Consider the following 25282-nt stretch of genomic DNA (forward strand, 5'->3'; position numbering starts at 1 on the left):
GGCGAGGGCAGCGGGGCCGGCGTGCCGCTGGAAGGAAGGCTTCCTTGTCTGGGAGGACGTCGGCCGGCCGGCGGGAGCCGGAGCAGGGGAGGGGAAGAGCACCCGGGATCCTTTTGCTGCGATGCTGCGTGCCGTGGCAGCGGAGAGGGATGCAGGCGTCTTTGTAGGGAGAGCAGCGCCGAACAGAGATGCTGCCGAGAAGCCGAGCAGGCCCCTGATGCTGATGTTGTCATCTGTGTCTCTGTTATGTATTATTTCCAGCTGATTGGTAAAGATGGAAAGAGGGAGAGGAGGAGGAGGAGGAAGGAACCTGGGAGGCTCTGGCCTGCACAGGAGCATTTATTCCCAGTCCCAGCAGCAGTACCATTACCCGGCCTCCTCCCAGGGGGGCTGCATGGAGATCCAGGAGCTGGCCTCCAAGAGGGTGGACATCCAGAAAAAGCGATTTTATCTGGATGTGAAACAGAGCTCCCGAGGCCGCTTCCTGAAGATCGCCGAGGTCTGGATAGGAAGAGGCAGGCAGGACAATATCAGGAAAAGCAAGCTGACCCTCTCCTTGTCCGTGGCCGCCGAGCTGAAGGACTGCCTGGGGGACTTCATCGAGCACTACGCCCACCTGGGCCTGAAAGGCGGCCACGGTCACCGGCTCGAGCACAGCAATGGCAAAGAGCAGCATCCCCGGCGGCGACAGCAGCACCCGCCGCCTTCGCCTCCGGTGTCTGTCGGCTCCGAAGAGCACCCTCACAGCGTCCTCAAAACAGAGTACATCGAGAGGGACAACAGAAAGTATTACCTGGACCTGAAGGAGAATCAACGAGGGCGCTTCTTGCGGATTAGACAAACCATGAGTAGGGGACCCGGCGTGATGGGTTATTTTGGCCACAGCTTGGGACAGGAGCAGACGATCGTCCTTCCAGCACAAGGGATGATTGAGTTCAGGGATGCTTTGGTCCAGCTGATCGAAGAATACGGCGAGGGGGACATAGAGGATCGCCAGGGGGGAGGCGATGAGCCCCCGGAGCTCCCCGAGGGCACCTCCTTCCGAGTGGACAACAAGCGCTTCTACTTCGACGTGGGATCCAACAGGTACGGCATTTTCCTGAAGGTAAGTGAGGTGAGGCCGCCCTACCGTAACACCATCACGGTTCCATACAAAGCGTGGACACGGTTTGGGGAAAATTTTATCAAGTACGAAGAAGAGATGAGGAGAATTTACAACAGCCATAAAGAAAAGAGAATGGATGCCAGAGGGGACAGTGGTGAAGAGCAAGAGGGTCTCGAATAGAGTGCATTGGACTGGCCGTCTGGCAAAATAAACAAAACAAGCGGAAATTGGTGAGAGGGACTGACCTATAGTAATTTCAAGTCGCCCCATTCTTTTGTAAACTCCTTTTCCGGTAGTTCTTGCTAACTCCAGTCCGTAATGTTTATAGGAGTCTGGTTATCACGTTCAATTATGCCCAAAACATCTCTGTATGTCTTATGAAAGTACCAACCACCCGAGTCCGTATGAGTCAGCTGCTTCGAGTGTTGAAGACTATGGAAGTACGCGTATCAGCACAAAAAAAATCCGGCGCTCTGACCTTTAAATAGTCTAGATAAGGCTTGTCTTGCACTTCAACGTGATACGAAAAAAAAAACCAAACAAACCTTATGCTGAAATGTATCGGTTTCTGCTTATGACGGGTTTTCCAGGACTCAATTCTGCCTGTACTCGGTCAAAAGGCTGAGCAGCGTAGCCGTAGGGCATTCACGACCAAAATCGACTTCGTGTAAATTGCTGGTATGTGTGTGAGGAGAGGTAGAGGTTTTAAAATTGGCATCTGCTGGCTATTGAGTTTGAAACGATATTCTGTGTGGGTAAAACCTCGATAACTGGTCAGACCTTTAGAACGTGCCGGTGAAGAGCGGAAAATCTGTTACTCATTTCGTAGTTTTGTGCTGACCGAATAACCCGAGTATCCCAGGATAGTGAAGCTCTACTCGAGTGCTAAGCCTTCTGAATTAATGGCAACGAATAATAACCCACTCCTCATCTACGTGTTCTGCCCGTGCGAGGCTGGCGATTTTCTTTATTTTTAATTCATTTGTCCGAAAGGTATTTTTGTATTAGGGGTGTTATGGGTTCCAACAGGCAGCTGCGAAGCGGGTATTCGGAGACGGAGGGACCGTATTCGGTGACCGAGGCTTCCGGCTTCTCTCCCGAACGTGAGATTAAAGTGGTCGTGATGTTACCCGTGCGAGGAAAACACCCGGGCGTTTTTCTCCTCCCGCTGCGAGAAAGACCTTTGGGGGGTTTGGTGCACCATTGGATTCGTATAAAAAGGCATCTTTCTCATACTTACCCGTAGCGCGTTTCGGAAGCCGTGGTTAACGCCGTGTCGGGTTTTCTGTCGTGTTGATTTTACAGGTGGTGTTGTTAGGAGATAGTATCCGTGCCCTGCCATCACCCCCTTCCCGCCCGCTCAGAGCTGGGGCTGGCGTCACGCCATTCGATTCCTGATCGCCCGCCACCAGGTTTCGATGTCGTCCCGCTAAAGTCTCTCTAACGTCAATTTTACATCTCACGATATAAACTCTCGGCCTGGAGGGAAAATGTGTACAATTACCTGTGTAGGAGGTTGACGAAAGATTTTGGAAATTGTCATTTCTTAAAACATAAATACTTATAATGTAAGGGGCTTTTCCAGCCTTTGGACGACCAGCTCTTTCCCCTCTGAAACCAGCGGGAATTTGATTGAGCTCCAGGTACTTTCAATAATGTGTTGCCCACCTTTAAGATTTTTTTGAAGCAGGCATTACTGTGTCTAATCAGATATTTATAATCGTTTGAATCGTTTTTTTACAGAGTGGCCTAGCGTGCACGTGGATCAGCTATTTTTCCATGCAACCATTACATGTTTGGGGTTTTTTTAATCTGTTGAGAAACCTATTTATCACCAAGCAGACCGTTTGTAGCTCTTAGTCTGGACCCACCTGCACGCTGCACGGCCACGCTCAATCCGAATGCTATTACCTGTCAACGTCATTAACCATAATGAGAAAAGTTGGGAAGGCAGGGGTGGGAACCGAGAGGATAATCTGGACTTTAGTTTGAGTACTAAAACTAGTCGATCTGTTTTAACGTTAAAAAAAAAAAAAAAAAAGAAAAAAGAAAAAAAAATAAAAGCTTGCACCAAAGTCACCAAAGAACCTTTAGGAAAATGTTACGGTTGTGACAAGAAGTAAGAAAGTTAATTTCACTGTTTTAGGTGATTCCCCCTTTAGGTAAAACCGCGCACAGCAGTTACAGCAACTAAGCCTTTGGCTTAGTGTCCAAAATTCCCATCCATTTCTGCGTAGATTGCTCTTTCAGGTACTTTTTCAGCTCTGGGAGAGATGTTCTTGCTCCACCACTTGAACAGCTAGTGGACCGTGATGAATCAGCCGGGGGTTAAACGGGGTACTGGTTCATCATCGCTCTTAGGGCTTTGGTCCCAATGGTTTTAACAGGTCAATTAAAAAAAAACAAAACAAAACAAAACCAACATTAAAATAACTCTACATCCTATTACTGATGTGAAAACAGAATTTAGTGAATGAGTCCTTGATGCGTACGTTAGCGTATCGCTGACTGCTGCTGTACGTCACAGTGCCTGGAGTAAAAAATTAACTGATATTCCAACAAACCGGAGCTATGAATGTACAAACTTTTTACTCTCTCCTTCCCATTTCTCCGTGGCATTCCTCCCCTACGAGTTTGACATCTCCCCGTCCCAGCCTACCTTTGCCTCAAGGGATTGTAAAAGCTCCTACGTTGGAATTTGCCCGAGTGACCGCATGTGTTGTAAGTGATCATGCCTTCCCGGTGTTCCTGTAGCGTTGGTGAGGAAAATACTTGCGACGAGAAAAGCGATTGGAAAGGGATATTTTCTTCACCGTTTTAAAAGAAAAAGAGATGTGAAATGGCTTTCCTTATTGCTGCCCATTTTTTAGAAAAAAACTTTATCTTTTGTTAATGAATTGGCCTTCCGATAGCATTAGTTTATTGTAAATATCACCCAGGAATTTAGCGTCTGCTGGCTACCGGGTCGGGCTCGGTTCTGGCATGCCGGTATCCCGTAGGATCCACGAATGCATTTACTCCCCCGGCACGCGATGCACCTTAGTGTCCGAAACTGGATCGGGATCTTCACGTTCATAGCCGATCGCCCATGGGAAAACCACTAGCCACGGGTTTCCACTGCAATGGAAAGCACCGATGCTTGCCGATCTTGTCGTTGGAGGGTAGTACAGACTCGCTCGAAATGTAGCAATGCAAGACTTGAACGGTGAGCTTGGAAACGGGTTCCTTGTTATTTTCGGCAGCGCGTCTTCGGCTTCCGAGTGCGGCGATAACGCGGGCTGCTCGCGTGCGGAAGGGCCCATCGAGATGCTCGGGAGCGCCGAATCCCTAATGCGTTTTAAATGTTCGTTCCTGATGCCCTGAAACTGCCACGTCCCTTAAACTTGAGAAAACACAAGCTTATTTGCACTAGAAAGAACGGCCAAAAACAATCCTTAGGAGGACAGGGTGAAGAGCACCAGTCTGAACCTCTTTTTCTCATGAGAGAATTTCCTATTCGAGCCCTCACCTCTGTTTCAAAATTGTATGGTCCCGGCAGAAAGTCTGTCAGTTCAATAATTAAATTGTAATGCACTTTATATTGTGTAAATAATACTAGGAGCACGTTTCTGCTCCCGCTCTGGTAAGGGGAATGCTTTGGTAATGTAGTCTAATGCTGAAAGAAGCCGTCTCCTTCATGCACGTGTCTGTTAGAGACCTATCGTACTTGCTTGGTCCAGCTCCGCTCGTATGTTAGAGGACAGGCGCTATATTGAGGATCCTCTCAAACCACCGAGAGTAGGATGGTTTTTTGTTTGTTTTTTTTTTAAGTTGCGATTTGCAGAGCTGCTGAGCATCCTCAGCTCCGCCGTCGCCGTGGCTCCTCGCCCCTTCTGCAAATCCGGCCCTCGACGTTGCTGCCGAGGCTTAAAACCAAGCTTTTCACATATAGTCTTGACAAAGCCGAGTCCAGCAGCTGCCTCGTACTTGGCTTTCCCCGCTGCTGGCGCAGAAGCTGGGGCGATCCCTAAAAAGCTTATCCTGGGTGGAGGGTCTGCCTTGCAGCCGGAGGGGTGTTGTGTTGAGTCCAGCCCATCGAGCCGGCTTTCCCGGTAAAGTACGGAGGCAGGGGTGTGCAAATGAAGGATCGGGAAGCGTTTTGCACTGATGTGGTGAGGGTGACCCGCCGGGCGCTCCAGAGGGGATGGCAAAACCCGCCGTCGCGGGTTCGTCGCATCAAGTCTGGATGACGGACTTTACCCAGCAAGAAGCTGCAGCGGTTATTGGTAATCTACTCGTCGTCATAAGTGTTTCTTATCTTATTCTTATCCGATATATACAAATTCATATTCGCATATAGGCATTAATATATTTATGGGAGTATATCGTAGCCTGTAGTAGCTCGTAGCGAAATAATCTTATTTATCTGAAGTACACAGTCTAAAGAGGTTCTCTCCTACTACCGGTCTGGATAAACGCGTTACTTCACCGAGAGCTGGTTGCGTGCCGTTTGTCACGGCCCTTGCAAGATTTCTGCTTTTCAGCGCTCTCATCTCTTAGGTTTTCGGCAAGGCTGCAAGGGGAAATGTAGTCAAAAGAAAGCAAAACTCTTCCTTGGAGGCGGTGCTGAGGTGAGGTGAGAGCTATAAGGAAGAGGCGGCTGCAGGTACTGCTGGCCACATTGTGTTTCAATGCCATTTTACAACCCCTGGCTCTGCAAATCTGTACTACCGTGCTCATAAAATCCCAAGTAGAAGTATTAAAAACCCATCCTTTATACAAAAAAAAAAGCAAGCAATTACCAAAATCAGTGTCAGCACACTTTTGTTCTGCTAAAAATGTCGTAATCTAATGATCGCATCATTTTTTTTTCCCTATGGCCTATTGAAGTGACCTAAACTTACAGGGAAGGGAATTGGTAGTGGTTAGGAAGCCTACTGCTCGCTTGACTTGCAGCCCTTTTATCCAAGCGTAGTAACTGTTCTAGCAGAAAAAGGTTTATTACTGTGTATTTTTATTGGGCAGATTTTGCACCAGGTCGAAAATTAATTAATAAGCAGTTTTAGTTCCATGGCATTCCTACTTTTGCTCTACATACAGTATATATATACAATTTCTAAAATAGTTCTTAAAGAAAAGTATACGTTTAATTTTCTATGCTGCTTCCTCCAAAATTAAAATGCCCTTTATTTTTAACTACTTAATGTGTTGTGATGTCTAAAATTCACCTTTCCCTTCCTACCCCTCCGTTCCTTTCACGTAAAGGTTGTAATTGAAAGAAAGAGTTTATCCACGTAAGTGTGGAAATAAAGGCTACGCTTAACGTATCATAACCTACTTGCATAAACCCGAGCGAGGCTGTTGCCCCACAGCCTTTGCCAAAACAAATCGTCCCTCCGGCGTTGATCCCGCCGGCGGGAACGCTGCCATTGGGGAGCAAAGCTTATCCGGCATATCCCGAGATTTCCCAAAGGACCGGGAGAGCGTGATACGTCGCGGCAGGCGCCCAGCAGGCTGGGACCATCGACCTTGTCCCCTTGGTTTGGCGTGTTGGTGGTGGCTTGAGGTGGCAGCAGGTTTAAGCCATCTTCCTCGTACACGCGGATGATGCCATATATACAAGTTGTTTCCCGGCTGTAGGCCATCCTCTCCGTGGGGCGGTGGGTTTATCATCTTTACATTATTAATGCTAGTGTGGTGGTGTCTTCTGTTGACCGCCCCCCGTCCTTTCACTTTCATCTGGAGTCATTAAAATTTCATTACGTAGATGGAAAAACAAGGAAATTTGAGCATCTGGAGAAAAAAGATGCACCCGTTGGGCTTTTTTCTTCTCTGTAGAAGTGAAACCTGTGGTTCGTGTGAAGGGTCTTGGTCCCCCTCCGTGTCCTACACGCTAGCAGCTCGGTATCGCTTAGCCCGTCGTCGCTGCGAAATCACGGCTGCGGACGTTTAGGGGTGATCCGGTCTTGCCTGAAAATGGCTGAATTCTGTCATGATCACAGGAAAAAAGCCCCAGCCAGGGGGTCAAGGTGCTTCTGGACTCGGGTGTTTTGGGAAAAGCTAAAGCCAGTTCTTTTGCCACTCTTGATTTTCCAAAATCTGCAGAAGCTTTCATGGGCTGACATTGATTTTTCTTCCTAATGTTTTGTCACGCCCACTTGTACCTCCATAAGGGCAACAGTATTGTAAAGCAGTGAGGTAAAATAAAATATCAGGAACTTCTGATAGATGACATGGATTAAAAATTGCTTTTTCAGAAATGTCAAAGTATAAATTGAGGTTTTAGAAGCCGGACGTCGTTTTGGCGTTTCTGTGATGGATGTAATTAGATTGTTCCTTCCACATGCCGAGGCATCACGTGAAATGTGAACCTGCGGCCTCGGGGCTCTCTTAGGTACGTTAACGTCTAGAAAGGTGTACGCTGGATGTACCTTCTGGCCTCTTCATCCTTGTTGGACGTGTTTTGTGTTTGTACTGTGTCCAGGGGTACTGGCCTAGCCTTGAGGTGCCTGGCCGCCACCCCAATAAAACCATCATTAACGATTTGCTAATTCATCTTCCTAATTGACAGGCTACCTCGAAACGCTTGGAGTGGCACATGGAAATTGCTAGCCTTGCACAGAGTAGCTGCCATGAATAAAAAAAAGACATACTCCGTCTTTTAGGTGTTTCAGACCCATCCTACGTACTAGTATTCAACAGGGAAGGACAACGGCTCCTGCCTTGGAGTTCTTGGCTGGAAACGAAGCCGGTCAGATGGGTTTCTTAACCACGGTGGGGGAAATCCATCCCAAAGGCAGAAGTTTGCGTCCTGCTGTTTCTTCGCCTTGATCATTTGCCTCGCAGAGATTAATTGGAGGAAAAGATCGCCCTTCGTGTCGGTTGCTGGAAGACAGCTAAAGGTAAGGCTCTCTGCCCAGCCCCGCTAAGCACAGTGCTGATAGAACATCTGTGAATTTATATGTGTGACACGCAAATTGACATGGGGAGAAGGGAAAGAGGAATATTAAATATATATATGCATATACATATTAAAAATAGTAATTTTTTTCCTGTTTCCAATAGGTCCTTCCCTTTTAAGATGTTAAAATGTTAGCTGTCGTCTTTTCTGTTTTCTGTATCAGAGATGTTCAACGTGCAATACGAGCAGGGAGATAGATTTCACAAGCAATATCAACGTACTCTACTACTAACATTAAATCTTTACACTACGAATCGCGTGCAATAGAATCTGCATTTCAAAACAGCGGCGAGTACGTGGGATAAAAGACACGGGTTAACCTCAGGCTCTTACAAGTATTCCCATCTGGTGGTTGTTCTGAGCGCGCTGTTGGCACGATGCGGAGGGAGAGGGGGAGTAAGAGCAGAGATAAGCGCTTCCCACTGAGGCAGAGGAACGAAAAGGCAGGAGGGGGCGGAGGGAAGCGAGGACAAGATTCGTGCTCCAGGGAATCGCAGAGCATGACGGTGGTTTTATCTGCGGTAGGAGGAATAGGCGGTGGCACCGTCGGCGCTGGGGTCCCGCGGGGCCGGGGAAGGAGGCAGAGAGGCATCCTAACGCTCCTCTCGAGGACCGGGGTGGGTCTCTTTAGCTGGGTCTCCTTCCCCTTTGGGGCACATCTGTCCGGCAGTAACTCGCTCTGCAAGTGTCGGGTCTTGCTGAGAAACCCATCGGGGCCAAGCGGGTCCGACGGATGGAGTTATCGCTTTTGCAGCTTGCTTTTTAAGGCTCAAGCAGCTTGGCTCTTACTGTGCTGGGAGGCTTGCCCAGGAATACCTGCAGAAGCTTAGGGGAGCATGCAAGAGTTGGTGGCCTGTAAGGTTTGCTCACGCCATCGCAATTTATGGATGCTCACGTGTGCTTTTCACCGGAGCCTTGCTCCGCACGCTGCTCTGCCCCCTGCTCCGGGAACTGGCCGGGGCTGTGTGACGGAGGGTTATGTTATCGATGGGGCAGCTGCCCTTTTCCATTGCAGAAAAAAGGTGTTGAAGGCTGCAGGGGATCAGAGGGAAAGAAAGTGGCTTTCAAGAAACAAACTCCGTGCCTGTCTGTGCAAAGGGGTTTGTGTCGTTTTTAACAAGACTCTTTGCAGATGATCACCGCTTGTATCGCCTTTGTTTTCCTGGGCACCGGCACTGGTACCCTGAGGTCTGACGTACAGAAGCGGTCGGTGTTAACAGCTGCTGAAAGCTGTGCTTTGAATGAGTGAAGTGCTGTAATAACTGGGAGGACTCTGGAAAAGCTGTCGGTATCTCCAGCTGGGCCTCCTGATGATGGAGACTGGATCACTTTGGCTTTATTCTGCCTGTGCCTATGTTCCCCACCGATAAAACGGGGTGAATGATACCTCCCTACCTCAAAAGGGGTGTGATAAAGACGAGTTCCTTTGGCATTAGGGTTTTTGTGGTGATCTGATGCCGATCAATACTGACGATCTCTGAAAGCAAAACAAGAAGAAATTCGGTGTGAAATGTGCTGTGTAGATACGTATGCAGTACTTAGAAGGTGTGCGTAGGTAAGGCTTGGATTGCCTACAGAACGATGACTGAAAAAGAAACCTATATGCTAGAGGAGGAGGGAAAGTTGTAAGAGATTGCGTAATTAAGCTCTCTACGCATATGTCCAAAGCAGTCGGAATTAAGGTTACTCAGATAATCCTTAGCTCTGGCACTTTCTGACCTTCAATTGCTCGATTTTCCAACTTTGCTATTTCCTCCACTCTTTCGTATGAAGCTATATCGGCGTACTGTTCAATAACACCGGGTTGTTCAATAGATTTGGGTTTTCAGTCCTGAATGGAGCCTTGCAAGAACTCCTCCACCTCCAACTTCCCTTCCAAGAAGGAGGAAAGACCAAAGGAGTCTAAAGGCGAGGAGGACGTGGTCTAAGATGTGTTACAGTAGGAGAACATCAGACGTGGTTCCCCGTTCAGAGGTGGGACTAGCTAAACCCGACCCGTTCCTCACACCGGTTTTCAGCTGGGCTGGTGCTCAGTAGTCTGCAGAAAGTTACAAAGGAATAACCTACCTGACCCCAAATTTAAATTTGCAAGTACGAGGGTGCCTCTAACGGTACGTTTCAGGCTCCACACAGCAAAAAACATCTATATTTTTCCCAAGTTGAACAACCTGGAAAACATCTGCTCTTTTAAATCTCCAGTGATGGTATTCCCAGCCTCCCTCCCCAAGCTGTTTGAGTGGTTCGCTCTCCGATACTTTTCCTGCTGTCCAGCCCGTGTGTCCCTTGCTTCCATCTAATTCTATCGCTTTTTGTCTTACAGGCCATGCTCTCGAGAAGAGTTATGGAAACAGTTTGTTCCCTTCCTTGCTGCAGCTCTTTAATATCATTAGAGAGAGTTGTCAGGTCTCTTCTGCACCCTTTTCTAAGCAAATACAAAGCCTTCCACCAAGGGTAATTTTTAGCCCGCATCATGTTCTTGTTGCTTTCTGATGAGTCCGTCTTTTTCTTGAATCCAGAATTACAGAATCCAAAACTGGGAGAGGTGTTTTCATTGCGATCTTACCAGCTTCAAGTGGAAAGACTGCAAACGATACAAGGTTTTGTACACCCAGTACGCTGGCTTTTTGCAACAGCAGACTTGCTGCCTCCAGACCAGTTTGTAACTCTGCGTCCTCCCAGCTCTTCTTTGGTAGAGCCGCTACCAAGGCAGTCGTTTCTCACTCCCTGCCGGTACTGTGGTTCTTGCCCTTCTTTGGAAAATCCAGATTATTAAAATACCAGAGCGCACATTTTCCACAAAGCTTTGCAACAGAAGTCTTTTCTGTATGTGACGGAGCGGCAGAACACCATCTATCATTCATGCCTCTGCTTATTCCTGAATCAGACATAGAAAAAATAGCCCATCAACAGGCATTCTCCTAAATATTAAATATTCTTCTAAATACTAAATATAATGACGCTCTCCCCATCTTCACGATAGAAGCAGTAACTCTAGCACTGACAAGATAAGTGTTTAAAACCAAACGTAAAGAATGCAGTTCGTGACAATGTAAGCTCCCTGTGCCAATTTGTTTGGAAATACAGGCTTTCCCTCGTGTTCCCGAATCTCCAAGGATTGTTACAGAAAAGTGTATTTTTGTCGTGCAATAATGTGAATAGTCACCAAAATATTTACATGAACTTTGCTAGCTTTAACTAAGTTTTTGTCGGAATTGGCCTTCCTCTCTGCTCCTTCTGCCTCTCCCGTTGCCTCTCCTACCGTCGTCGTTCGTGCTTGCGCTCCGTCTTTCCCTCCTCTGACATCTGTGGGCTTTCTGATTTTCTGCAGTGTTATTCCGGCATTGCTGTTACTCACCTCTGACAAATTGGGATCTCAAAGCAAAACCGGCCAGCACTTGAATGTCAGTTTTTCATTCTCTTTCCAGCAGTAAAACGCTCCATAGAGGAAGAGCTCATTCTGCTTTGAACAGAGTCAGAGCATCAGGTCGTTATCGGGACCTGGAAAAAAAAAATCCCCAAGTGAGCAAGACACTCAGCATCGGCATTCAGTCCCGAGTGACTCCGTCTTCCACGGGGACGTCCCTCCTTCCTCCAGATAAGTTTTAAGCCCCTCTGTTGATTTCCAAGGCTACACGTGACGCCGCTCAGAAAGCCTTTCAGCTACCTTGTCGTCATGCGGTTGTGTCGCCGTCGGCTTCCTGACCGCGCTGCGAGCAGTGCCCACCCAGCCGTGCCAGATAACTGCCTGAAGAGCCCTGTTTTTTTTGTTTTTTTCCAACTCCCAGAAGCTTCAGCTGCGCGGCAAGTTAATTGGATTTTCCTTAGTAACATTTTTATTGCGAGGAGAGCTGACAGTTTTGTGTAGGTATAACTAGAGAGAAGTTCCTCCTGTTCCATGCAGGTTCTCACACAGCTCTATAATCACTTGGCACGTATATCCGAGCGCCTTCCAGAAGTGCATTTAAGCATATGACTAACATCTGTCAAGCAGCAGTTGCTCTTTCTTCCCTCCTCTTCCTAGGGGAAAGGCTGAATGTGCCAATGCAGTCCTGGTATTTTTAACATAAATTAATTATCCCCGCTGTTCTGCATTAATGCCGTATAGGGTGAGCTGGAGCACATCGTGCGCTGGCAGCAGCAGACCCCGATGGCTTCGCAGCACAGGAGCAAACCAGAGGGCTCGCGGGGGGCAAAGTCTGGCGTTTGCATTGCTCCCGACGCTTCCCTCTGTATCTGGCGTTGAACAGGAGTTGTTTTGTCTCCGGAATTTCCCCTTCGACCTCTGCCGCTGTGCAAGTTGTCATCTTTGCTTTGAGCGTAGCGTGGAAGAGTTTGCCCTGCTGCTGCATGGTTGGGAATTACCTGATGTACAAAGACCGTCTCTCCTCCGGGAAGCGCGCAGGGGGAATGTCAGGCCAGCGGCAGCAGGGGGGTTCAGGCAGAGGAGAGGTGACGGAGCAGTACTTTGGATTAAATGAAACTCAGATGTGCAGTCAACAGATGTATTTCTGTTTGGGATGCATTCCCGATAGCTGCTTTTTCTTTTCTTCCGGATTTTCGAACGCTCCCAAGATCTTTATAGCACTGACCGGCACAGATATTTGCAGGGGAACTGAGCTGCCTCCGAGGACAGTCTCTTTGCCGAGACGCCAATGAACTCTGAAGGGAGTTTGAAAACTGTAGCATTGTGCCAGTACCGCTTTTAAAAGAGTTTTTTCCCAGCTAGGCATCGCAGCGGGGATGAGCAGAGGCCGTTGACAGCCAGGAACAGAGGGCAAGGCTTTGATTCAGTTCTTTGCGGTAGTATTTATTCTAGATCCTATAACTCGGTTAACGCGTGCCAAATGCTTTTCTTCTCTCTTCGCCTTTCGTGGCGGGTGCAGGATTATACTGGTGTGCCTGTGCCTAGTAGTTAGTCCTCCAATCCGGGAGGGATTTTGGGGCAGACTGCTGCGTTTCTCTGAGCTCCGATGCTTTTGCAAATTCACAACAGTAAATGCCAGGGGAAGAACTAAACCCAAGGGCCAGCCGTAAAACTTTGTTTAACTAAACCATTTATGTGTTTCTAGCTTCTAAATGATCTCTGGCAAGGGGATTTTGTCAACTGGTGCAATTTATCACAGCCATCTCCCACCCCAATCATCAAAAATTATTTTCCTTTCAAGTCTTTTAAAGCTGTAGTGTATCTCCTGTTGATGTGATCGCTTTCCTTTCTCTCTGTGATACAAAAGGTTTTGTTGGACCCTTCCCGAAGCTGTGTGCACATCACTGTAGTTAGTGGTGAAGTTTTTTAATTTAAGCGTTTTTAATAATCCCCCCCTATCCTGGTAAAATTAGGGAAAGAGTTTTTTTGGCTCAGACGTTTACTTATAAAGCTGAGAATAGGCACCGTGTTTCACGAGGTGAACCAAACCTTGTACCTCTTATCTCAGAGCATATCCTTTGAACTGGCATTTTATTTCTTGCTCCGTCTGGTTGCAAAACATCAAGGTTGCTAAAGCAGCATGGGTAGCAACTCTTGTAGATGTTTATATGGCTCAATGTATACAGACATTTTCCTCTCATTTTGCTCTCAGGGCCTGGTCCTGGTTGTGCTGTTCCTTTTCCCAGTTTGACCACTAAGAGTATTTATCCGTCCGGTTCATGTCTCTTGGGCGACCTGGCTCGAGATCCCTACATCGGCTTTTTCTTTGGAAGCTCACCACCTATTTTTTAAGCCCTTGCTTATGAACCTTTCTGGAAGTGTTGTGCAAAGCCCAAATGTGCCTCGGTTTCCTCCATCCCCATGTGTTTGCTAACTGCTGCCGCCGATGTAGGACAAAAAGACGCGTCGCTGGTTATATTTTTGCCAGGCAGTCGTTCTCCTCTGTGTCTGTTTTGGTATGCTTTGGCCTTAACCATTCCAGGGACAAAAGGCATCCTGTTCTGCAGCTCTCATCAGTTTCTGCAGCCGTTGCACGGACGGTGGGGCTCTGGGAGATGTTAACGCTAGGTTGAGGCAGGTTCTTGTGGGGCTTGGGGTGATGCTGCAGCAAAGGAGTCGTTATTAACCATAGAGCCATTCATTCCCTCTGCGATCATTCTCATGTCGAGCGGGGTTGCATGAACCAGTTACCTGGGGCAGATTTGATCATGCGCTTATCGTAGGGTAGCCGCTTCCTCGGAACAGCTAGCGTGCAACATCTCGCTCGTAGACGATGTATGACAGCTTCCCCAGGGACGAGCTTTACTGCGTCTGCTGCAAGTATTGCTCTGAGCTTAGACTCTTGCTTCTCACCACAACTCGATGCTGTGCCTGGATCCTTTGTTATGTGTCACCTTAATTTTGTTTCTTTGAACGCAGAAGTAGGCTGTGGTCTGGAAGTATGCGCCTTGAGCTGAGCGTTGCCAGGATTTCATCCTCCCCGGGACGTTTAAATTGGTTGCAGAATAATTAGAGTCACTTTTTTCTGCATGCATAACAGCGAGGCACTTCCACGTCAGTTTGGGAATCGACCCAAGGGTTTGATGTGGGTTAGTAAATTCAGGTACGTGGGATGAGCATACCCACAGCAAAGTAGGTACGAAGATGTTGAGATAAGAGCTGTGCCTTTGCCGAGTCTCCCGTCTACTCTCTTACGGTCCCGTGCCAGTTCCAGTTGCTGCAGTGGGTGACGATGCAGGGAGCCACCAGGACCAGGGGCCATCAGAGCCTGCACGTGGGACCTGGGTCAAAGTGGCAAGAGAGACCTGAGCTAGGCAAGGGACCACCGCTCGCGTGCATTGTATATCACAGTATAACTACAAAGGGGAAGCGTAAACAGCTTTATCCTGGGTACCGCAGGAGCCCAACTATTTTAGCCTTTCTTTTCTGCCTCGTGGGACTTTGAACTCTTGCCTGGTGGTCAAGTAAGGCAGCCGCTCTGGAGAGCACACGGACGTTTCTGTCCTGGGATTGGCGTGTGCCGGCATGCAGTCTGCACGTAAGCTTGCTGCATCCCAGCCCCTGCGCTCGGTAACAGCATTTTCTGCTTACGCCAGCACAGTCATCCCTCAGCGCTGTCGGAGGTGACCCTTTGAGTTAACAACTGCTAAGTTCCTTCTAGCGATCTTATTAAAAAAAAAGAAGAAAAAAAGAAGAGGAGGGAGGTGCTGGAGTCACCCGATGAACATTTTCACGGACGCTGTCAGCTTTTAACTGTGGGTTATCTCGGTGAAGGCATATTACAGAGACGTTTCTTTTAAAAACAGCTTAAAACTGTCAGTTTATTTGGCAGTGCATGTTTTGTGCTGACGTGTTCATCCCCAAGAAAACCCATAATCCCGGGCATTAAGGCAGAGGTGGTGCCACTTACTCCTCCCTGCAGCAGCAAACTGCAGTTTAACCTGTTGCTTTTCCCACCTCTTTGCTGCTCTTAGGAGACACCCTCTGAAGTAGGGACAACCTCCCTAAATGTGCTTATCCCTTTTTAGACAACCCACAGCCTCACGAGGTTTCAACAGCAGCCCACGGTTTCTGAAAGCTTCTTGCCATCGCCGAGATGATCCGAGAACGGGAAGGGACTGCAACTCCAAACCTGGCAAAGATGCGGTCGCTTTGGCTGGCTAACCTATAAAGGAGAAGATGACACCCCCAAAGTATTTCTGCAAGCCCCCCGAAAGAGGAACAGAAAGTTAGAGGAGCAAGCTCTTGAGACTTGAGCCAAGAGGTAAGAGTGAAGACTGAGCCAGAGCTTGGACTTTGCGGGCTGTTTTGGAGAGCACGGCGGCTCTCTGGGGTGGACTGGTCTACCACCCGTGTTGTTTGTCTCCGAACCTCCTCCTGAGACAGGCTCTGAAGTGTCCTCCTGCAGGGAGATGCAGCCTTCCCAGCCCCTCTGTGCCACAGGAGGAGAAAAGCGAAGCACCAACTGGAAGATCCTCTTATCTTCCTCACCTTCTCAGGCTCTCCGCAAAATGAAGTTCATCCTCCTCCTCCACACTGCAGCCCCTGAGCTGTTGCAATAAGCCCCAGAGCTGCTCTCTGTGGTTGTTCAAAACCTACGCCGACCTCTTCCTCTCGGCGAGGCTGCAGATGCTGTGCAAAAGAGAACAAGCAAGAAGCTAAGACATGGGTATTTTTTGCTCGCCTCAGCCTAAACACCAGCCTCCTCCAGGCTTTCAGTCTTCCAAGAGCTTCCCACCTTTCTAGCCAAGCCGTTCATTTTCTAGAAGAAGAAGAATCAGTGGTTTTGTGCTAGCAATAGCTGGAGTCCTCTTTTACTAGTGAAGGCATTTTCTCCCTCTCCTTTGAATTTTCCATGAATACAGAAACTAATGTGAAGTAAGAGTTGTAATTTCGGGAAAGGGGAGATCAGAACAGAGTGTTCCTCTGGATAGGGTTTGATGCAATTTGAAGCTGCTTGTAGAAGATTGGCTGGAAGGTAAACTGATTTGGGCTAAAAAAGCTGGTGCTGTTAAACTGTGTTAGTGATTCTTTAGTAGATGGTCCAAAATAGCTTTTTCATGACCTCTGACGTCTAGGGAAGATAACCATATTTTTGGTCTTAGATTGAAGGTGTAATTCGTGCTGGAAGAAACTTACGTTCTTTAGAAACCATCTCAGGATGGCATTTACTGTCAAAAGCATTGCATGGAAACTTAAACAAACCAAAAATCACACATCTGAATCAACACCAGGCGAGCGTTTGCAGAGCGTTGTCGCTGAGCTAGCCAACCACGCTGAATTCGGGTTATATACAAGTCGTAATCCGCCTTTCTGCCTTCACGGTGATGCAAAATTTCCGGTAAACACCTGTGTACCGCGGGAAGGGGTTGCGATTAGACAAGCAAGGAGCTCCTGTATTTGCAGCATCCTGCTTTGCACCTAGGCTCGATCCATTGCCTGTAGAGGTGTCGTCCCCCCAACAGAAATCAGTCCCCTCCGATCTTTCCATGTTGTGTCACTGCTGTGGCACACATGGTAGATGCCGAGGTGGGTGTTGAGTTGGAGGGGTGCGTTTCGAGGGCAGTGCTTGGTCACCAGCTGTTGTCTAGGATGCTGTGGCTTTTTGTACAGCAGAAAAAAGATGATTTCTGGTTGAATTTCAAGCTAGGGCACTGTTTTCTGCCAAGCTACCCCCACTGCCGTTTCAACTGTACATTATTCTCTTTTTCTTTCCACTGGTCCCGTTACGCACCGCTCAACAGCTGCTGCATTTAATCCCAGAAGCTGTAGTTGGTAGCGAGCAAAGTGATCTCCATATAACCTCTATCGTACTCATAAGTGTGCATTATGAAGCTTAACCAATGGTAATAAAATGTTTTGCTTTCAACATGCGGTCCCTGCGGTCCAATGTTCCCGTCTTCAGGCACCGTCATTACAGCAGGGCGATGTATTGGAGTTATTCTGCTGCCCCTCAGGAACGTGTCTCGTAATGCTGGACGCAGGCATCATCGACGTCTAGCAACGCGTGTGGATACCCAGCGAGGAGAGACGGAGAAAACCGGGCAGAGCTCTTTCTGCGGTAGTGAGTTGGTGGTGGTGGCATCCCCAGGCAGAAGCGGCCGCTGTAGTCGTGAGGTCCCCGTGAATAAATTTGTCACGTACACGTTGCTCCCCTGGACACGTTTGCTCTTTGATGCAGGCTGTATCTTGATGGTCAAGGAAAAACTGCTGCAAGGGGAGGACTTGCCGAGGCGCTTGGTGTCTTGCTTGGCTGTGACCCAAAGGTGCAGGTTCACGTCTCCATGCCGTAGTCTCGCAGTGCAATCTTGCGTTAGGGCCTCTTCAGGGACTACGGTGGTACGTGGGGGACCAGAAACAGATTTCATGCTTGCTACTTGGGGGTTTTTTCATCCCTTTTACCACTACTCTGTAGGTTCATGGTTTTATACATCGGTTTTTTCTTTCCCGCATAAAAAAAGGGCATTTTTCTGTCATCCTGCACGATGGATATTTTTGTGCGGCGAGGCAAAAGACGCTTCTCGGCCACGTTTAAGTAACCACACAAAATGCAGAAAGTCTGCGTTTGGAATTTCATTGCAGTGTACACGTCACTGATGCTTTTATTGAAAGCGTCTTTTCAGATATAAATAATTTAAACGTCGTATGATTTGCCTTCTCTAAACCGAAAGCATGCATTTCAAAGCAGGGATCTCCAAGCATCATTTCTGTGGTACGGTGGGTTGTATTAGCCCTACAGCTGGTATTTGTTGAACAGGACATGGTTTCCCATACTTGAAGTTTATAAGGTTTAGTTTCAAAGCAGAATTTCCCAGGCAGAGCACCCCCAGAACGGTAGCAGTACCTATCTGAATATATAGCTTTTTCAGGCAACGATAACACAGCCTTTTTCAGGAGATTGCCATTTTGTAAATAAGCTTCTTCGTGAGCAGCATGGCTAGGACTACAAAAGATGGATGATTATTTCTTCCCGGAATCGGTCTTCCGCTGCAGGATCTGGTTTTTGTTGCGATAATTAGCATAGAATTAAACATGGCCCCGCATCATCAGTTCGCATTATGCCTCTGATACCAGGCGATCTGGGATCGCGTTTTACTCGGCAATAGGCTGTGTCTGGGAATCGCTTTATTCACCGCTGAAAATCAGCATTTAATTGTGGCGCACGGATATCTGCAGGCTTCGACGCAGCAAAAGCCTCCGCCTCCAAAAATAAAACCTTGCTTCTAATAAACTTTCAAATGAGTTATCTTTTGGAGACTGGAAAAGTTGCCAAGAATATTTAGATTAAAATCTAGCGCGCCGGCTGAAGCAGGATTTTACGAATGCCTTTAAAATCCAGAGCTCAGGCTGAACGTTAGGTCACAGGCTAGCACACAACCTTTCATCCCAGAAACCCTGGAGTAGCTTCTCTTTTTAAAAATCTAACAGGGTTGCCAGTCCAGGTGGAGGCAAAATTGCAAGGAGTCTCAGATGTGGCCAACGGTGCATCCTGAGGACAAACTAAAGCAGCAAAAATGCAACGCGATGTGAAAATTCCTTGTGCGAGCAGAGCAGGGAATTACTGTGCAATTTGACGCAGCGTCCTAGCATTAGATTTATTATCCACTTCCAAAGCATCTGCCAAAAATCCTTACGATCAGAAGACAGGAAAGAACATGTTATAAAAAGACCTGGAAAAGGAGCAATTTTGGTACGGGAGTTTTCAGGCTGGTAAACTTTCCGTACATACAATGTTTGGGTTTGGTCTCAACGTTGAGGTCAACGGTACTTAAACCGAATGTTATCGCAGCGCCTACGTATAGCAAATGATGATATATGCCAGTCCTGCAAGATCAGGCTTGAACACGGTTCTGCAAGATGCTTCTTTGCCCAGCATAGCGCTCAATGATTGCTTTTAATCCCTCAAAACTCCACCATCATTTCCGATAAAGCCGTGGTGTGCAAGCTGGCACGCTTCTCCCCCGTAGCGCTCGCTCTCCTTCGCTGATGGACTTGTTCCTTGCTGGGTGGCAGGGTCGTGGCGCTTGTCTACTGCCCTTCTCCACCTCCCACGCCTTATCCAGGCTCCTTTCTTTCCAGTTATATGTCTGCAAAGGTGGATCTACATCCATAGCCCCTGGATGCGCGACCTTGCTTTTTGCTTGTTTAAATACAGTGGCAGTAGTGGAAATAAGTGACCTGCGTTTGTAACTCTCTTATTTTTTTTCCCCTGGGGTATTAGTGTTACCTGCTTCTGAAAAAACATCTCCCTAGCGCTTGCTCTCTGGTTAGGATACCCAACGTACCCTGCCAACTCCAGCGAGCCAATACTTCTATTCTAAAAAGAGCTTTCTCCGCAAAAAAAAGATGCGTACCCGGCTCAGACGCGCCAGATGCTGGACAGCCAGATGTTGCCTTGTACAACACTTGGGAGAGTTGACGGCGATGCATGCGGGGCCTGGGGAGCCACTTATGCTGTTCGGTGACCTTTTTTTGGGGTGCCTGCTGAAACGTAGTGAGAATTGAAGGTCTGGTTTCCCCTTTCTCATTTGCCACTTTCATTTTGGGAGAAAACACCCTGTTTTTGCAAGCGCTGAGCTCCCGAGGTAAGGAAGGGCACTGCTGGAGCATGTCCCAGCTTGCAAGGAGCCACTTCCAGCCCAGGGTGAGGACTGGGACCAGCGTAGGTCTTAGCGGGGAGAGTTCCTGCACCCTGTTTCCAGCGAGCGGAGTCGTTGCTTTTCCAGCACAAGTATAAAGGTAGGGTTGGGCTTGCAGCTCGACTCGAGGGAACAAAAAAGCAGATGTCAGCAGCTGGAATAGGCGATGGGGGAGTCGGTGGGAAGCGCGTGTTTAAAGAGAGAAAGGGGAAGTGCCCGGCGTCCGTCGGGATGAATCCTTCTTTTCCAGCCTCTTTCCAGGAGCGTGCTGATCCAAAGACCTTCTCTGGAGCGTTTTCCTTCATGAAAATGAAGACGGGCCGTTAGGAACGTCAGTGTTTACTAGACTGCCTTCATTGTCTTGTTCTTGCATTAATTGTCCTTTGACTGGTAGGGTGGTTAAGAGAAAAAAGCCAGCTTAATGCATAGTCAGAAAGCTAAAAACACAAAGAAGCAAACCACAAACAAATAGATAAATAGGCTAACTGTAAGATAGCGTGTAAAAGGAGGCAGTCTGCGGCGCGACTCCTCTGTAAAGTGCATGATAAGCGTCGGCGAAGCTTGTTGCAGACACTGGGTAGGCTTTCCAGGGTTGCTTTTGCTAGACTTTGAGTATCACAGTTGCAAAGACTCGTAAATGTTCTGAGAGACTCTTGGTTTTGGGGTGTTTTTTTTTTTTTCGTAAGCTGTGACCACTTGCTTTCTGAATGGGTTTGTAGCGATGGAGTTAATGGAGCTGTTCTTTATCGTAACCTAAAAGGTGTCAGTCGTATGTGTTCACAAGCTGAGCCGTAGCGTTATGCATCTCTCCGCGATGGTGTGATTTGAAGCACTTTTGGTGTGGCATGTGCAGTTGCAGTGCTGTCTGTTTTTAATTTCACCCCTAGCTATCCCCCGCGTTCTACCCGCGTTTTGGACACCGAACCAAACCGACTTCGAAACTAGCACTTTAAGTACTAGTAGTCACTTTGCTTCTGACTATATTGAGCACTGCACTTTTGTAAGTACTATTAGCACTGAGTTTTGAACTGTTTATTTTCCCCAGTCTATTTAGCCTCTTAGGCGTGGTGTTAATTACTTAGGGGCCATCAGAAGATAATTTCGAGGTGTATGTGACCACTGTCTGGTGCCTGACTTCCATTACATACCCATTAGCGACTTTATAAATTAGGGAACTAAACCCATCCAAGCTTATTTTACACAACAGAACGAACATCTAAATCACTGACATGCAGGTAGACGTGGTTGTTGTAAACTTTGAGGTCATCCAGAGACCCAAGCGCATGGCTTTTAAAAACACCAAAGATAAGGGAGAAGTCTCAAAAGGGATCGGGATGGTGCAAGATTGTCTAATTTACACTTGGAATTGAGTGGACCGCAGGACGCGAAGCAGACCCGGAGTGAGAAGCGTAGAGCAGACGCTCGTGTTTTCGGTACGAGACCCCGGTCTGCGTTAGCAGGGTGAGTCCGTGGGACGGCGAAGTTTAAACCAGTCTGAGATGCTGGTATCGAGAAAGACTGCGCTCAAGCCATTGCAATAAAAGCCATCATTGTGCCTGTACTGAAAGTGCTGTTGAGATTGATTGTGGGCTTAAACTACAAAAGGTATTTTTAAGTAAAAAGACTTACAGATGATTTAGAAGATGGAGCATAATAACCATGGGGTTTGCTGTTGAATTTGAAAAGCGGTGTCAGGAGCTGATCGGGTCTCGTGTTAGGAGGCAGTTCAGATGCGCATCGCTATTCCTGTTAAATTACTGTGGTATTTCAGTACGGACGGTCAGGGACCAGAGCTCCCTTGCCAGCAAGAAATCGGTAGAGTTTGTAGTAAACATAGTCATACATCTCCAGGATTTGAAATGGGATGCTGATCCCTGGGATGCAGAGTAATCCGGGTTCTGATGTCCCAAACCGTCCACTCTCAACCACCTGATGGTGTTCTGCTTCTTCAAAAGCCCTCGTGGGTTTTCCATAGCAGCAAATAAATCACGATGGTTGCAAGAGTGCTGCCTTTCCTTCACGCTGGGGTACCCGCGCCCGGGACTCCTGCTCATCCTTGTTGATGAGCCGATAGTCGATCCAAGTCCTTCTCTGGCAGTACTCCTCGATGGGAGTTTCTCCCCGGGGACACTTGATGGATAAACCCCACCGTTACAGCATGATCAGTTTGAATGGAGAGAAGCGAATTAGGTCTTCTCCTTCGCTGCTAGCAAGCGGACGTGATGGAAATAACCTTCAGCAACAAAAAAATTAGGTGAATTGGGTTTGCTTATTGCCGCAGATGAAGTATTTTTCTTGACCAGCTCCAGTTTTGGTGTCTGGTTTTGCCTGGGTTCAATTCAAGCTTCCTTCTTTGATAGACCTTCATGGGTTTGGGTATTCAGTGGGAATTGAGGGTGATTAAAAACCACAAACCTTGAGCAGCCCAAAGTATTATGCTTTTATATCCTCTATCGTTGGATTTTAAAACGGAAATGTAAATAGAATCCAGATATTTTTCTTTTTTTTTTTTTTTTTTTATTTCTCCACCCAGCCAAATTAACCCTGCAAATCTAGCTTTAAAGAAATAGCGCCTGGAGATGTCGCTGCTATATCCGAGCCCCCCAAAACGATAGCGGCCGAGAGGACAGCCTCTTCAGAAGGTACCTCAGTGACTCAGAGCCTCCATCCCGCTCGCTGTCACGAGGATATAGGCGAACCCTTTGGAAAATTCACCCCCCCAGCGAGCTCACCGGTCTCCTTGAGTCCTTGGAAACTGAGCTTGTGAGAAAGGGGGATGTGGAATAGGTCTTTTTTTTTTAATTATTTTCCCCCCACAGGTGTAGTTTTTTGCCTCTTGGAGTTGGCATCTCGTCCTTCGGGAAGGTAAAAGTAAGTGTTTTCTCCTGCACGGCACACGTGAGGCCCGAATGCAAAGCCTAGCACAGCACCTCTCGCTTCGGAAGGACCTTTTAGGTGGAAAAAAGCTCTTGTAGGGATTTTTAGTTGTTTGTGTTTTAAGATAGCTCATGGGAAGCGCGTCGTAACGACACACAGGCGATCTGTTACCAACCTTTTCTTTTTCTCCACGAGAGACTTTTTAATTTGCTTCGATAGTCTAGAGTTCGTTTCCTTGGAAGTCTTTTTGGACCCGTGCAAACGCCCTTGAAATGAGTCAAATTTAAAAAAAAAAAATTGTGCGTTGCGGGAAGCAGTCTCAAAATGCGCACACACCCATGCACCTATCCGCGTGTACGTGCATGCGTGTATGCGCGTGTATACATATAGATGGATATATTATTTCCCCAACGGTTCCTTTTTTTGGGGGGTTGATTTGGTTTTTGAGTTTGTTTCTCCCCCACCTTCCAGGATATTAACCAAAAGGTGTTTTAAAGTCATGGCATGAAAACTCCTAAATGTAAATCTGAGTACCTTGTGATGCTAATTAACAGGTTTTTCTGAAAATTTATGTGATGCTTAATATTTTTCTTAGGAAGTTTTGTTTAATGTTAGATCATTGTTCTGGAGGATGTTGGTCCTACTGGCATTAAACTACTGGAAATAAAATGCATGTGTTACAAGTGTAGAAACGGTGAAGAATTAAGTGTGAACTTACTGTACGATACTGATTCTGTCTTCAAACAATCTGTTTTGCTGTTCAATAGTTGACATATGGAAATGCCAATGTACTGTAATTTAGCACTTTTCCAATGGACCCTGTTCTCACTACGCCCGAGGGAAGAAGTGGGGTTTGGCTTTGGGGCCGTCTGGACTCGACCTCTGGACCCTTTCCGCGTGTTTTGGCACCAGAATCGGCCAGGGGAAAACTCAAATTTGCGGTTCTCTCATCGGTTCGGCAGCTGGCGCGGGGCAGAGGGGTGGTGGCTCTCCGTTTCCCTGGCCAAACCAGGACAATTTGGGTGAAGACCTTGCTGCGGGTGGATGGACTGGCGGCATCCCGGTCCCCCAGCGCATCCCCCCGGGAGTCAGGCCGGGAACGGGCTGTCTGAGCTGGGGTGGGACGGAGGCGCGTCTGAAAAGCAGCCGAAGCAATCCGCAGGCCCTGAAATTAAAAGGCAGAAGGGTTAAACTACCAGCCACCTCCCTCCGGCCCAAAGCCTCCTCTCCTAGTGTTAACAGGGTGCAAAGTGTTACTTGTCATGTACTGTACTGAAAGGGTTAATTGATCAGTGGCTGTATTGTACTGTATGAAAACTCATGAATTGCCTTGTATTGTTTCTAATGGACTGTACCATGTCTCCCCACCGCCCGTTCCCAGCCTGTCCCTGGGTTTTCCAACCGACGCATGTTATCAGTTAGGTCCTCCAAACTCTCTGGTGCTAACCCTTCCGTATCCGATGGTGCTTCTGCGGATGCTAACTGACGACATGCCGATCCAGAGCTTGAAGTTCACAACGTCTTTCTTTGTCTGTTTGTATGAAGTCGACACACACACACGCTCATGAAAAAAAGAAAAAATATTATAAACTTGAATTTGTTTCAAAGCATCATTGACAATCTAATGTTTTCTATGTCTGCTTTTATTTGGGATGGCTTTTCTAGAAAGCAGCGCGCCAGCACCTTTGCTCTGGGAGGGGATTTCGTCCCGTTCACGCCACGGGAGCTCCTCTGGCATCCGAGGCGAGCTGCTCCCTCGCTGGCTTTTCAGGCTCGGCCACGGAAGGTCAATCCATTGGGAGCCAGCAAGGAAGAGGAGGTGCAGGTGCCTTCAAAGATGCCCCATCCTAAAAAGCAGCCGGCATCCCCGCGACCACCCCGTCCGTACGGAGGTGGCAGGTGGGCACTGAGAGTCTCGGAGGGGATGAACCTGTCCCTTGTTTTGTGGTAAGAATCGGCTTTTTATGAGAACAGAGGCAGAAAATTGGAGTCAAGGGGAGCCGGAGCTCCCAAAGGCACCTCCATCTCCTCCTGGCATCGCTCATCTCCGCTGCCAGAGGTTTTGCAGGTGACGCCCACCTCGGATGGCGTGAACAGACCCATCCCCTCCCACCCCCCACCCCCCCCCAGCGCGAGCTGCTTTTTGGACAAAATAAAATCTGACTATATTTTATATCGATTTGAAAACAAAGTCTGATATTTACCCCTGTTCTCAACTGAATTTGCATATTGTTGTTTGCCACGATACTTGTTCTGTCTTAAAATAAATTTGCTTACTTGTGTAGTCTTAACTGTCT

General features: G+C 47.7%; 1 protein-coding gene across 26 annotated transcripts in view; it reads left to right on the top strand.

Annotated features, from left to right (window-relative positions):
* PURG (purine rich element binding protein G) overlaps positions 1-25282 on the top strand; it is a 32651-nt gene that overhangs the window by 1522 nt on the left and 5847 nt on the right. For 8 of the 26 annotated variants that reach the window (XR_015700126.1, XR_015700125.1, XR_015700129.1 and 5 more), the window contains exons 2-3: positions 262-1086; positions 7750-7986. Coding sequence is in view for 9 of the 26 variants with exons in the window: in XM_087737965.1 (XP_087594091.1) it covers positions 275-1285 (1011 nt within the window). In the remaining 17 variants the exon portion in view is untranslated. The other 18 variants (XR_015700123.1, XR_015700124.1, XR_015700134.1 and 15 more) reach the window with 18 other exon arrangements.

The sequence above is a fragment of the Nipponia nippon genome, unplaced genomic scaffold, assembly GCF_047370975.1.
Source record: "Nipponia nippon isolate SJK-2023a ecotype South Korea unplaced genomic scaffold, ASM4737097v1 scaffold_6, whole genome shotgun sequence".
NCBI classification, from domain to species: Eukaryota; Metazoa; Chordata; class Aves; order Pelecaniformes; family Threskiornithidae; genus Nipponia; species Nipponia nippon.